This window comes from Acanthopagrus latus, chromosome 9, assembly GCF_904848185.1.
Source record: "Acanthopagrus latus isolate v.2019 chromosome 9, fAcaLat1.1, whole genome shotgun sequence".
NCBI lineage: Eukaryota > Metazoa > Chordata > Actinopteri > Spariformes > Sparidae > Acanthopagrus > Acanthopagrus latus.
The window spans coordinates 26829226-26841985 of NC_051047.1; the positions used below are offsets into that span (position 1 = coordinate 26829226).

General features: G+C 41.7%; 1 protein-coding gene across 1 annotated transcript in view; it reads left to right on the top strand.

The window, feature by feature from the left end:
- Nucleotides 1–12760, top strand: part of col6a3 (collagen, type VI, alpha 3) — a 47478-nt gene that overhangs the window by 23081 nt on the left and 11637 nt on the right. Inside the window, exons 30-53 of the mRNA XM_037108788.1 lie at nt 224–823; nt 981–1574; nt 1801–2400; nt 4910–5521; nt 5731–6351; nt 6640–7245; nt 7401–8006; nt 8138–8472; nt 8758–8836; nt 8958–9103; nt 9193–9285; nt 9410–9463; nt 9655–9726; nt 9843–9869; nt 9959–10003; nt 10171–10224; nt 10601–10663; nt 10957–11022; nt 11137–11190; nt 11280–11315; nt 11420–11482; nt 11717–11779; nt 12295–12357; nt 12696–12758. Of these exons, the coding sequence (XP_036964683.1) occupies nt 224–823; nt 981–1574; nt 1801–2400; nt 4910–5521; nt 5731–6351; nt 6640–7245; nt 7401–8006; nt 8138–8472; nt 8758–8836; nt 8958–9103; nt 9193–9285; nt 9410–9463; nt 9655–9726; nt 9843–9869; nt 9959–10003; nt 10171–10224; nt 10601–10663; nt 10957–11022; nt 11137–11190; nt 11280–11315; nt 11420–11482; nt 11717–11779; nt 12295–12357; nt 12696–12758 (5615 nt within the window). The remainder of the gene's footprint in view (nt 1–223; nt 824–980; nt 1575–1800; nt 2401–4909; nt 5522–5730; nt 6352–6639; nt 7246–7400; nt 8007–8137; nt 8473–8757; nt 8837–8957; nt 9104–9192; nt 9286–9409; nt 9464–9654; nt 9727–9842; nt 9870–9958; nt 10004–10170; nt 10225–10600; nt 10664–10956; nt 11023–11136; nt 11191–11279; nt 11316–11419; nt 11483–11716; nt 11780–12294; nt 12358–12695; nt 12759–12760) is intronic.

Sequence of the window (12760 nt, forward strand, 5' to 3'; positions counted from 1 at the left end):
ACTGACTTTTACACACCAATGTCACTGCAGCACGCACATTGAACTATATTCAGGTGTATTTTACTAAGTTGAAGCAAGGCAGCAGCGCCACTCTGAGCATAGAGGTGTACTAACACGAATAGAGTCATGTGTAAATGTTGAGGTTAGCTTTCATTATCTAACTTTTATACAGGACAGGTTGGTCACATGAACCTAAATATGTCTCAAATTTGATGTTCCCTAGCGGAGAGAAAGCCACCAGGAAAGGATGTTGTGTTCTTGTTGGATGGATCTGATGGTACTAGACGCGGCTTCCCAGCTATGCGAGACTTTGTCCAAAAGGCAGTAGAGAAACTCAGTGTGGATGACAAGAAAGACCGCGTCTCAGTGGTTCAGTACAGCAGAGATCCAACTGTCCAGTTCTATCTGAACACGTACACAACAAAAGGCGATATCCTTGACACTGTCAGAGGTTTGAGGCACAAAGGCGGAAGCCCCCTCAAGACTGGAGAAGCTCTCCAGTACTTGAGGGACAATGTCTTCACGGCTTCTGCCGGAAGCAGGCGCCTGGAAGGAGTTCCGCAAGTCCTAATATTGTTAAGCGGTGGAAGGTCTTATGACAGTGTTGATGCCCCAGCCTCTGCTCTGAAACAGATGGGCGTCCTGATGTTTGCAGTTGGAACCAGGGGCTCTGATTTGAGAGAACTGCAGAAGATATCCCACGATTCCCGCAGTGCTATAACTGTACCTGACTTCACTGACCTAGCCGGTGTCCAAGAGCAACTTCAGTCCTCTGTGGAGGCTGTGGTTGTTGATGTCACCCCAGAAACGCCCACCGAAACTGGTATGTTAACAAGCGCATCCCCTTGCCGGCTTGAAAGGCTGCCCGACTTATTACAGCAGCGATGGAAAGAAATTTAGTGTGACGCTTGATTAGCTCTATGTTTGCATTTAAGCAGAGGCAAAGGTTTTAAACTGTTTATCCTGCTGTCTTTTCTCAGTTGACACCGGCAAAAAGGATGTTGTCTTCCTTCTGGATGGTTCTGATGGCACACGGAATGGCTTCCCTGCCATGCGTGATTTTGTGGAGAGAGTTGTTGAGAAACTTAATGTGGGACCAAACAACGACCGTGTCTCTGTGGTGCAGTACAGCAGACAACCAGCTGTCCAGTTCTATCTGAACACATACACAACAAAAGGCGACATCCTTGACACAGTCAGAGATTTGAGGCACAAAGGTGGAAGCCCTCTCAACATGGGAGAAGCTCTCCAGTACTTGAGGCTTAATGTCTTTACAGTTTCTGCTGGAAGCAGGCACCTGGAAGGAGTTCCACAAGTCCTAATATTATTAAGTGGTGAAAGGTCTTATGACAGAGTTGATGCACCAGCCTCTGCACTGAAACAGATGGGTATTATTGCGATCAGCATTGGAACAAGGAACTCTGACAGAAGGGAGCTGCAGAAAATATCATTTGAACCTAGTTATGCTCTTTCAGTGTCTGAGTTCACTGACCTCCCCACTGTCCAGGAACAGCTCTCCACTTTAATGAGCACAGTGCAATTGAAGGCCACACCCTTGACACCAACAGTAATTGGTAAGACTATGACCGATTTTAACATACCAGTGTCATGGTTGTATGCAAATTTAACTTTATTCCAGTGTATTTAAGTTGAAGTAATGCAGTGCCACTCTGAGCATAAAGGTCTGGTAGCATTGATACAGTCATAGGTAAATGTTGAAATTGGTATCTTTGTCTCAGTTTCACATTAGACACTTTGGTGACATGAACCTAAATACTTCTCAAATTTGATGTTCCCTAGCGGAGAGAAAGCCACCAGGAAAGGATGTTGTGTTCTTGTTGGATGGATCTGATGGTACTAGACGCGGCTTCCCAGCTATGCGAGACTTTGTCCAAAAGGCAGTAGAGAAACTCAGTGTGGATGACAAGAAAGACCGCGTCTCAGTGGTTCAGTACAGCAGAGATCCAACTGTCCAGTTCTATCTGAACACGTACACAACAAAAGGCGATATCCTTGACACTGTCAGAGGTTTGAGGCACAAAGGCGGAAGCCCTCTCAACACTGGAGAAGCTCTCCAGTACTTGAGGGACAATGTCTTCACGGCTTCTGATGGAAGCAGGCGCCTGGAAGGAGTTCCGCAAGTCCTAATATTGTTAAGTGGTGGAAGGTCTTATGACAGTGTTGATGCCCCAGCCTCTGCTCTGAAACAGATGGGCGTCCTGATGTTTGCAGTTGGAACCAGGGGCTCTGATTTGAGAGAACTTCAGAAGATATCTTACGATTCCCGCAGTGCTATAACTGTACCTGACTTCACTGACCTAGCCGGTGTCCAAGAGCAACTTCAGTCCTCTGTGGAGGCTGTGGTTGTTGATGTCACCCCAGAAACGCCCACCGAAACTGGTATGTTAACAAACAGGGGCCCCCTGTGACCATGACATGATTGGCATTTTTTGCTTCACACACTCATATTAAAAGTCCTTTTACACAATGGCAAATCAACCTGCTAACACTATTTTTACAGTTTATTTCCTTATGTTAATATTTAGTCACATGACAACTTAAATCACAAACTCCTGTCACTTCTCTGTCTTCATGTTTCACTTCCCTTGCATTATGTTTCCGAATTTGATATTTTCTAGTTGTTCTCAACAACACCCTCCACTTTGATCATTAATTTTAACACACAGCAGCAACAGGCTGTCATAAGATTTATCACATCCACCTCTGTTATCACAGGACCCGTTAATTAATACTTTTATTCTCAGTGTATGCCAGGCTCTCATTTTGTATCCCTGTTTCTCCTTCTGTAATGGCTTCCCGCCCAACATCATCAGTCATTTATATTCCTGTGGTGTATTCTTGAAATGCATTGCGATGCTGTCTTGCATCTACAATTGTGGCATCCGCATCAAAACAATTAATGATTTACTTTTCACTTCATCCATCCCCTTGGCATGGATCACTTTTCCACCTAATGACATCTTAATTTTGTGATTATTTTATTTTACTTTATTGCAATTATTAATTTCTATCTTTCCTCGTCGAATTTCCATGTGTGGAATTTTAAAACTGACATACGATTTGCCAATTTTTCGCCAAAGAAAATAGTTCTTATCTTTGTCAAGAATGGTGATGAAGATATTATTCAAGATCTTTACTCTTCAAATAATGATTACAATCTTGATCCTGAGGATGCTCTTGATTCTGAGTCTCATCGACATTGCAACTGTCATCAAGACACAGTCGCTCAAGACCAGATTGTTCGTCACATTCCTTCTATCCCTGCAGCTGATTGTTCAATTTTCATCTTATTCATGTTCTCCAATATTCTATCTTTTCTTTTTATAGTCACATTCAAAATCTGTGACAATATGTCTTTGTGAAATAATTTTCTGCCATGTGTCTTTATAAGAGACCAAAGTAAATATTCTTTGAGTGTTTTGTAACCAGCCAGGAGGATGGTGAGTTCTTTAAAAATGATACCCCTTAATTTTTTAACCTATTTTAGCAGTTTTATTTTTGAATCATGCTCAGATTAAGGTATGTTGTATTTACCATGCACAACTAACCCCATAAACTGGTTTCCTTGTATTCATAATAGGGACAACATAACTGTAGTCCAAATGTGCAGTTCCTTTCCTTTTCAAATAAAATGATTATTATAACCATAGTTTTAACATGGCAGTACAAGCAGTATGACAAGATAGATATTATCACAACAAGCAGTTTATTCAATTAAAAGGATGCCGGATATCTTCAAACTGGGGATTATACCACTATTATTGTGAAGAATCATGTGAATCAGACAATGATTTAGGGTTGTTTTACTGAGCCTCAACAGAGATCATACTTATTTTTGGAATAACTGTGGTTTTGAAATTCATCAGCAAAGGATGAGAAGCGATTTAATAAGTTGGTATGCACTGCATCAAGAATAACTGGGTGGGACCTTCCACTTCCAGCAAAAAATATAATGCTAGACTTCTATAAAAGGGCCTTAAGGTTTTAAATGATTCCTCCCACCCAGCTAACGGCCTTTTTAATTTCCTCCCCTCTCACAAAAGACTTAAAAACATTCAAACAAGAAAAATTAGATTTAAGAAAAGCACATTTTCTGGAGCTGCATATCTCCTTTAGACTTTTACGTCACCCCTGCAGGATTTTCAGTAGATTTGATTATTGGGCAGGTGGCAAATTCTTCTGCTTTGCTTTGCACTCAATTCTAGTCTACTTTATCAAGTAGGTTGGTAGTGGGGTGGCTTATCCTTGAAATGGGTTCGAGCCTGTGTGCTCCTGTCCATACCGTTTTATTGTATTGATGAATTCATTTGTTTTTTGTTTTTTTTTTCTCGTATCTGTTCACACATATTTTATTTATTTTTTAATATTTTTTGGTTCTCTTGTCTGTGTTTGGGTGAGCAAGATAAATTCCATTACACTAATCTTGTAATAAAGTATTGAATCTTGAATCTGGCTAAATATTTCACAGTACACCAAACCACTACAATTTCCAAGTGAAGTTCTTCGTTTTATAACTATATCACCTATATTTTAAGCAGAAGTTGAAAAAATGTTTTCTTGTCTTTGTGAGAGAAATGTTAGAAACAAAACTGTTTTCCTTACATAGCCCTGAACATAACTTCAAGCTGCTAGATTCAGAATCTCAGTGAATGCTTTTCAGTCTAAGCTAATACAGGGGGAGGATGTGAGATTCTTCTGACACCCTTGTACAAACTTCTCCACACTTTTTGCAAGCAATTATCATACATTTATGCTGCAAGAATACATCGTTCACCACAAATTACATGGTCTTCTGGCCCGATGATGGTTCAGAAAATTGATAAACTGACCTTAAGTCCCATACTTTTTACCCCAAAACATAATATTCACATATCTTTTCCTCTTTTAGCTGAGCCACAGGGCCCCCGGAAGGACATCGTTTTCCTGGTTGACGGATCGGATGGTGTTGGGCGGGAATTCCCTATCATCCAGGAGTTTATCCGCCGGATTGTAGAGACTCTCAATGTGGGCGAGAATAAGATCCGGATTGGCGTGGTCCAGTATGGTGACTATGCTCAGGCTGACATGTATCTGAACACACATACAACCAAAGAGGGGGTCCTGAATGCCGTCAGGGGACTGAGGCAGCGTGGAGGAAGACAGCGTAACCTGGGTCAGGCCTTGCAGTTTGTCAGCCAGGATATTCTGACAGCAGCACGTGGCAGCAGGAAGCAAGAGGGAGTACCACAGTTTGTAATTAGTGTCTCCAGTGGGCCTTCAACAGATGACATCCATCGTGCAGCCTCTTCCCTCAAACAATCAAGAGTTCTTCCATTCAGCATCGGGACCAGGGATGTTAACCCTTCAGAGCTCCGGGTGGTGTCATACGTGCCCAACTTTGCCTACACTGTAGATGACCTCCCTGGCCTGTACACAGTCCAAGAAAACTTAATCACCACTCTCACAGAGTTGTCAGATGAGGACATCGCCAGGATGACACCTGTATTCCCAGCACCTGAAGGTAATTTTACGCAGCAGATAATGTCTGAAAAATAATTTACTGCCAAAACACATCCTCACACACCAATTATTTTACTACAGTATGTGTAAAAGTCAAATTGATATTTTCATATTTCATTCTCTGGTCATAATTCATATCCTTTACATCTATTAGGAACTATGCAGTTTTTAATCATACCATGTAACTGTGCTTGAATTCTTTCTGAGCAGTAATCACACCAGAACCCACAGAAGGAGAAAAGAGGGATGTCGTATTTCTAATTGATGGCACGACAGCAGTGCGTAGTGAGTTTCCCTCCATCCGTGAAATGATAAGAAGAGTTGTGGACAAGCTGGATGTAGGAATGGACAAGGTCCGAGTTTCAGTGGTACAGTACAGTGATGACCCCAAGTTAGAATTCCTTCTGAATGAATTCTCCACTAAAGAAGAGGTACGTCAGGCCGTGCAGAGACTTCGAAGCAAAGGTGGGAACCGCCTGAACACTGGCCGTGCTCTTGAGTATGTCTCCAGAACCATCTACCAGAGATCAGCGGGAAGCCGCATTGAGGAGGCTGTGCCCCAGTTCCTCATTGTAGTTACAGGTGGCAAGTCTTCTGATGATGTATCCACTGCAGCTGACCAACTGAAGAGAAACCGGGTTGCTCCGCTTGCCATTGGTTCAAGGAATGCAGATCCTGATGAACTGAAACAGATTTCCCTGAAACCTGAACTTGTATATACAGTTGACAGTTTCCAGCAGCTTCCAAGAGTGGAGTCGCAGCTCATTAATTCAGTCAAAACAATATCCAGCACCGATATCAGCAGTTATGAACCTCCCACAGTGGACTTTGGTAAGAAAATACTGTACTGTATTCAAGTTGTAAGTTATCAAAACCATAACTGGCTGTTTTCTTCATCTGCTTTTTAGAAATTTCTTAATTTCTCATATAATTAAAAAAAAAACAACTTAATTATGGCACACTAGTGGTGCAGGGGTAAAGTCCCAGTCCAACAGTTAGCCCTTGAGCTTGATTCTGTCATGGAGTTAGAGAAGTAGATCTTTAAAATAATGTTCTTTTCTTTTCCAGTTTACCTCAAAATAAAGTCTCCCTTTTTCTTTGCTGTGCTTATTTCTTCAGACACTCTAAGTCTTGGGAAAAAGGACATTCTCTTCCTTATTGATGGCTCAGACAATACAGGTCCTGCTGGCATTGCTCATATCCGTGACTTCATCCTCAACATTGTCCAACAACTCGAGGTGCAGCCTGATCAAGTCCGTGTGGGCGTTGTCCAGTATGCAGACAAAGTTAAAACAGAGTTCTCACTCAACTCACACAACAACAAACCCGCTGTTATATCTGCTATCAAAAGGCTTCGTCAGATGGGTGGCCGGTCATCAGATCTGGCTGATGCCATTCAGTACGTTATAGACAATGAGTTAAAACCCTCCTCTGGCGTTCGTCCATATGAGGCCTCCCAGCATCTTGTGGTCCTCACAGGTGGCCGTTCCCCTCAAGACGTTTCCCTCTATGGACCTCTTCTGAAGGGTAACCGGGTCAATTGCATTGGTGTCGGAGCTGGTGGTGCTAACACAAAGCAGCTAACACAAATTGCCACCAGCCCAGATGATGTCCTTCAGGTTCCTACATTCCCTGGTCTGCCAGCAATCAAGGAGAGGCTTATTGCCAGGTTCAGTGGGACCATCCCAGAGATACCCACACCCCCATACACAAACGGGGACTCTGGTAAGTTGTGAATAAATGTTATTATATTACAGATATTTGATTAACATGTTAACTAATTATATCGTCTAATGAATCACTTTTTCTTCATTTCTTCTTCTGTTGTCACCTTTCTTCACCCTCTCCTCTTAAATCTATCATCTTCCTTCTCATATCAGGACTGCCTGCACCCAAAAAGGCTGATATAGTGTTTTTAGTGGATGGCTCCATTAACTTTGGCAGAAACAACTTCAACGAAGTAATGAGTTTCATCTCCAATCTTATCGATCTGTTCTTCACTGAGAGAGACGACCTGCGGTTTGGCCTGGCACATTATACTGCAGATGTGAATGATGTCTTCTACCTCAACACGTACAAGAACAGGGAAGAAATTGTTGATGCCATTAGCCGAGCAGACTACAAAGGTGGAAATAAAATCAACACCGGTGCAGCCATTCGCCACGTTCAGAATGTTCACTTTACCAAAGAAAGAGGCAGTAGGGCGGATGAAGGAACTCCTCAGATCTTAATGGTTATCACCGGAGGACCCTCGGCCGATGACAGCAAATCTGCAGCCCTTGGTCTGAAGCAAAGGGGTGTGAGAGTCTTTGCTGTAGGAGTGGGTGACATTCAGACTGAGTTAGAAAACCTGGCAAGTGAGTCCACTACTGTTGCTCGAGCAAGCACCATTCAGGAACTTTCAGAACTCAACGAGCAAATTCTGGAGACTTTGGATGATGAAGTCAAGGGAAAGCTGTGTACGGGTACAGCAGATACTACTAAAAGTAAGGGGCATATTATTATGTTTTCCTGCCAATGGATATTATACCTAAAATATTTTACATTTAGATTTGCAATAGTTAGCAATAGTTGTTTTCTGTGGATCACAAAAGTAAAACTATGCTCTGTTTTACAGTCTGTAACATGGAGGTGTTGGTGGGCTTTGATGTTAATGCCCAGAACATCTTCAGTGCTCAGACCAACCTCCAGAGCAAGATGGGGGCTATTCTGCAGAGAATCTCCAAAATGGCAGCTATCAGTTGCACATCTGGGCAGATTCCCACTGTCCAAGTGGGCATGCTGGCCATGGACTCTGCCTCCGAACCTGTCCAGCTGGATTTCACAGACAATGCTGATGAGCTCTTTGAGGCCTTCAGAGCTCTGCGGACTCGTGGCCCCTTTGTCCTTAATGGCAAGACCATATCAGCTTATACCAATAGGTTGAAAACCAGACAGGACAACGTTATCAAGGTTGTATACTCAAACAGCTTCAACTAGAGATATCCTGAGCAAATCCTAAACATGTTAGCCACTCTGGACATATTTGTAAGGATCAGCATTAGCTAATATACATAAAGCAAATTACTATAAGATCCTTGCATTCCTTAACTACTGTATTAAGTCAGCCCAAAACAAACAAACAAAAAAAAATCTACCTCAGGATATCTCTACTTTTAATTTATCAGTGAAGATTAATGGGAAATATGACGACATATGACACATGAAACTAAATTGTGATTTTTTTTTTCCCTAAAGGTTGTCATTCATCTGACTGATGGTGTTGATGCCCCATATACTGAAATGAAAAGGCGAGTTGAGGAACTTCGGAAGTCAGGTAAAAAGGATGACACAAAGTGGGCTTTGAACCTTAAACCTCTGTGACACTAGTCCAGCATCACACTAAAATATTCAGTGAGGATAAATCTAGTCCTGAAATTCTTCTATGTACAAAACAGGAGTAAAGAGTTTCATCCTGGTCGGACTGGAGCGGGTGCCCAATTTTGAGGAGGCCCTACAACTGGAATTTGGTCGTGGCTTCAGGTACACCAGACCCCTACGAGTCAATATCATGGACCTGGACTATGAGCTTATGGAAGAACTGGTGAGTACTAATCAGTCAGACTGAGGACTTTTGGGAGCTTTATTTCCCCCCACCCCTTACTTAATATTTGCTATTTGTTTGCTGTGTAGGACAATATTGCTGAGAGGGAGTGCTGTGGAGTGCCATGCAAATGTGTCGGCACCAGAGGAGACAGAGGAGCAGTTGGACTCCCAGGGTCTAAGGTATCAAAAGTCAAAACAGAAAAACATATTTGTTTAAAACCTAACTATACAAAAACTCTTCCTTTAATCATACCAGAAAATAACTGTTTATAAGAAGCTAACAGTTACTTGTTTTGTCTTTCAGGGTAGTCCAGGATTTCCAGGAAGCCAAGGACATCCTGGAGATGAGGGCGGACCTGTAAGTTTGAATGCCTTGCTTAAAGGCAGTGTTCCCCTGTAAACTGCCCTGAACCTGTATTTGCAGTTAAACCATCTATTTTGTTCTCAAGAAGCTCAGAAAATCACCTTCCACCACTTCATGTGCCTTCATAATCAAAACCTTCCTGTATTTTGTTGAAGTGTTTTATGGTCCTTTCTCTGTGACAACAGGGAGAGAGAGGTCCTCCTGGTGTAAATGGAACTCAGGGCTTCCAGGGATGTCCAGGACAGAGAGGTGTCAAGGTAAGCACTTTAATATTAACATTAATATTCAACTTAAACATATTTGTTTTTGTTAATTGTCAGTTTTGTTATTTATCAAATATAATAATGCTACACTATTTTCTTTTTCTGTTCAGGGTGGTCGTGGGTATTCAGGAGAAAAGGTGAGTGTTTTTCTTGGTTTTAATAAAGTTCTCATTATTTCATTTAAAAAAAAGGAAAGATTACCTGACCAACTGCTTCCATGCTGCAGGGTGAATTTGGAGAAATTGGCCTCGATGGAATCAACGGAGAAGAGGTAAGTGTGTGTTACAGTAGATTTTTTTCTTTCAGTCCATTTGTTGTATAGGACAAACAGAATCATGTACTTTTACATGATGTTTACTCAGATATCAAAAACATGTTAATCTGCTCTGGTTTATGCATGATTGTGGGCTTTAACTGGCATCTGATTTATGCTTTAAGGGCAAAAGTGGAGTGGCTGGACCCCCAGGAGACAGAGGAAACCCTGGAAGATCAGTGAGTGTCCAGATGCCATTTTATCAATTCATTTTGTCTACCTGTTTTCTTTTGATCTTGGTCAGATTTGCTGCAACCAACAATTATTTTTCTATCCATGAATCACGATTTTGCAGAATAGAAAGCTGAATATCTTCTTTTTTTCCAACCAGCATTCATAAACCCAAAGACTCTTCATTTACTATCATGAATGCCAAAGAAACATAGTAAATACTCACACTGGAACCAGCAGATGTTTGACTGTTTTCCTTGAATGATACCTGAAACAATTAATAGATTATAAAACCAGTTGGTTGATTTCTATCGTGTTGATTAATTAAGTTATCGTTGCAGCCAGTAATGACTAATGCTTACTAAACATGTTCATTGCTTCCAGGGTCCCAAAGGAGCCAAAGGACAAGCAGGAGACAAGGGTGAAATGGGAATCAGAGGAGACCCAGTGAGTATGATGGGAACTGGTTGTAATGCAAATTACTTTATAAAAAAATATCTTTAAAGTGACACTGTGTTAAACATGCATACCTGAACCAGACCAGATTAGACTGTTGTGGCCTTGAACTAGACTCTCAGTAGCAGCCAGTAACACAAACTGCTGTGTCTGACTGTAAACATCCATCCTTCAGAATGCTATTTTAATTAAATAAGAATGTTTCTTTTCATCTCTGCTGGGCAAACAGTATTTAAGGGTGTTTAAAAGTAGCCAAAATTGAAAAAGTGATGTCTGTCCAACAGGGTGCACCTGGAAAATCTAACAACCGCCCAGGAAGTAAAGGAGACCCTGGTGATGCTGGACCACCGGTAACATTTCCCCCTTCACACATTTTCTTGCCACCAATTCATTTTTCTATTTAAGTTCACACAACTGTGTTTGTGGGGGTTTGTTTAACTTTAATATTTGCTCTGTGACGACAGGGAGAGCCTGGGGATGATGGAACGATGGGAACACCTGGTGAACCTGGAAGAAGGGTAAACACGTGTACCGTGTGTTCATTATATGTGCTTAATACTCAGATACCACTGTCTTTGTTCATTTATTTCTACTCAAACTTCATTAGGGAGCTGATGGCAGAAGAGGCCCACCTGGACAGGCTGTAAGTTTTGTTTTGGTGATAACAATAATACAGTTGTTATGTGGTATTTCAGAAACTCTTGTAACTTCAGTAAGTAACACTGAGCTGCTCGCATGTCATTGAAGGGAAATCCCGGAAAGCCAGGAGCTGATGGTGTTGCAGGAGAGCCTGGTGTCGGAGGATCTAGAGTAAGTCTGTCATTCTTTAATGCACTTGCCAAAACATATATCATAGTGAATGATACTGTTGATACTTTTCTTGGCTGCTTTTAGCAAGATGACAAAATGTTTTGACGGAACTGGGGCTGGATTATTTAAACATCTAGAAAATGTGTTTTCATTCTTTACCACATTCTTTGAAGTCCATGTTAAATGAGAAACAAACTGGTGGCTCATCAGTGTCTGGTTTTTATCTCCTTGCAGGGTCCACCTGGACCGATTGGTGCACCAGGAGGCAGAGGAGAAGATGGAAACCCTGGACCCAGAGTGAGTGAACCTGTTAAAGTTCTATCATAAATCAGGCTCCTGTGACCATTTCCAAATCTTCTGTGACACACACTCATTGATAGACAACAGTATATTTAATGTTTTACCTCATCCGTTTCATTGAACTTTGTAAATAATTGCTTATTCTTGATGCCAGCAAAATGTTTGGGCAGCCTCATTTATCCACCGCTTTGTGGAAACATAACGGTAAAAAGGATATTACTACATGGGCTCAGGAGTACTTTGTAAAACATATGTCAGTGAATACAGATGCATGTAAAGTATTGCATTTTATTTATGTTGTGCATTAATTCAAATCGTGCATATTTACTGAGCACATTTAAAACCAGCACCAGTTGTCTTTACATGGTTAGATGTAAGCGGGGAGCACAGAGCAGACACAGACCAGACCAGACACAGCGGCAGAGGCACACTGGTTTAAATGACTGATAATCATTATACTTCATGTTGAGAAGAAGGAATGTCTTCCAATGTCCTAATGTTGTGTTTTCTAGGGCCCCGGAGGACTCCCAGGTCCCGCTGGAGAGAAGGGCAGGAGAGGAGCTCTTGGTCGCAAGGTACTGTGTGGAACATAATTTAACCTGGCGTACAGTATATTCTTCGATAACAGCCTTGTTTCATTTAAAAACACACTGGCCTAAGCCTCGCGCTCTCTCACATTACTGGACACACATGTGAAGTCTCTTTGAGCAAACATGAAAGGGCTATAAGAAAACATCGAGGCTCTGCTTGAGATGTAATGAAAGAAAGGAAAAAACGTATAATGAAATTAAATCTATAGAATCTGACCCTGCAGTTTAAAGAAAAAAAAAAAGCCACATTTCACTCTTAATCTAAACTCTTGGAACGTCTTTTAACTATTTCTGTCTCATTCTCTGTATCTCTGCCCGAGCAGGGAGAGCCAGGAGATCCGGGACCGAAGGGTGTTGTTGGACCTCTTGGTCCTCGTGGAGAGCCTGT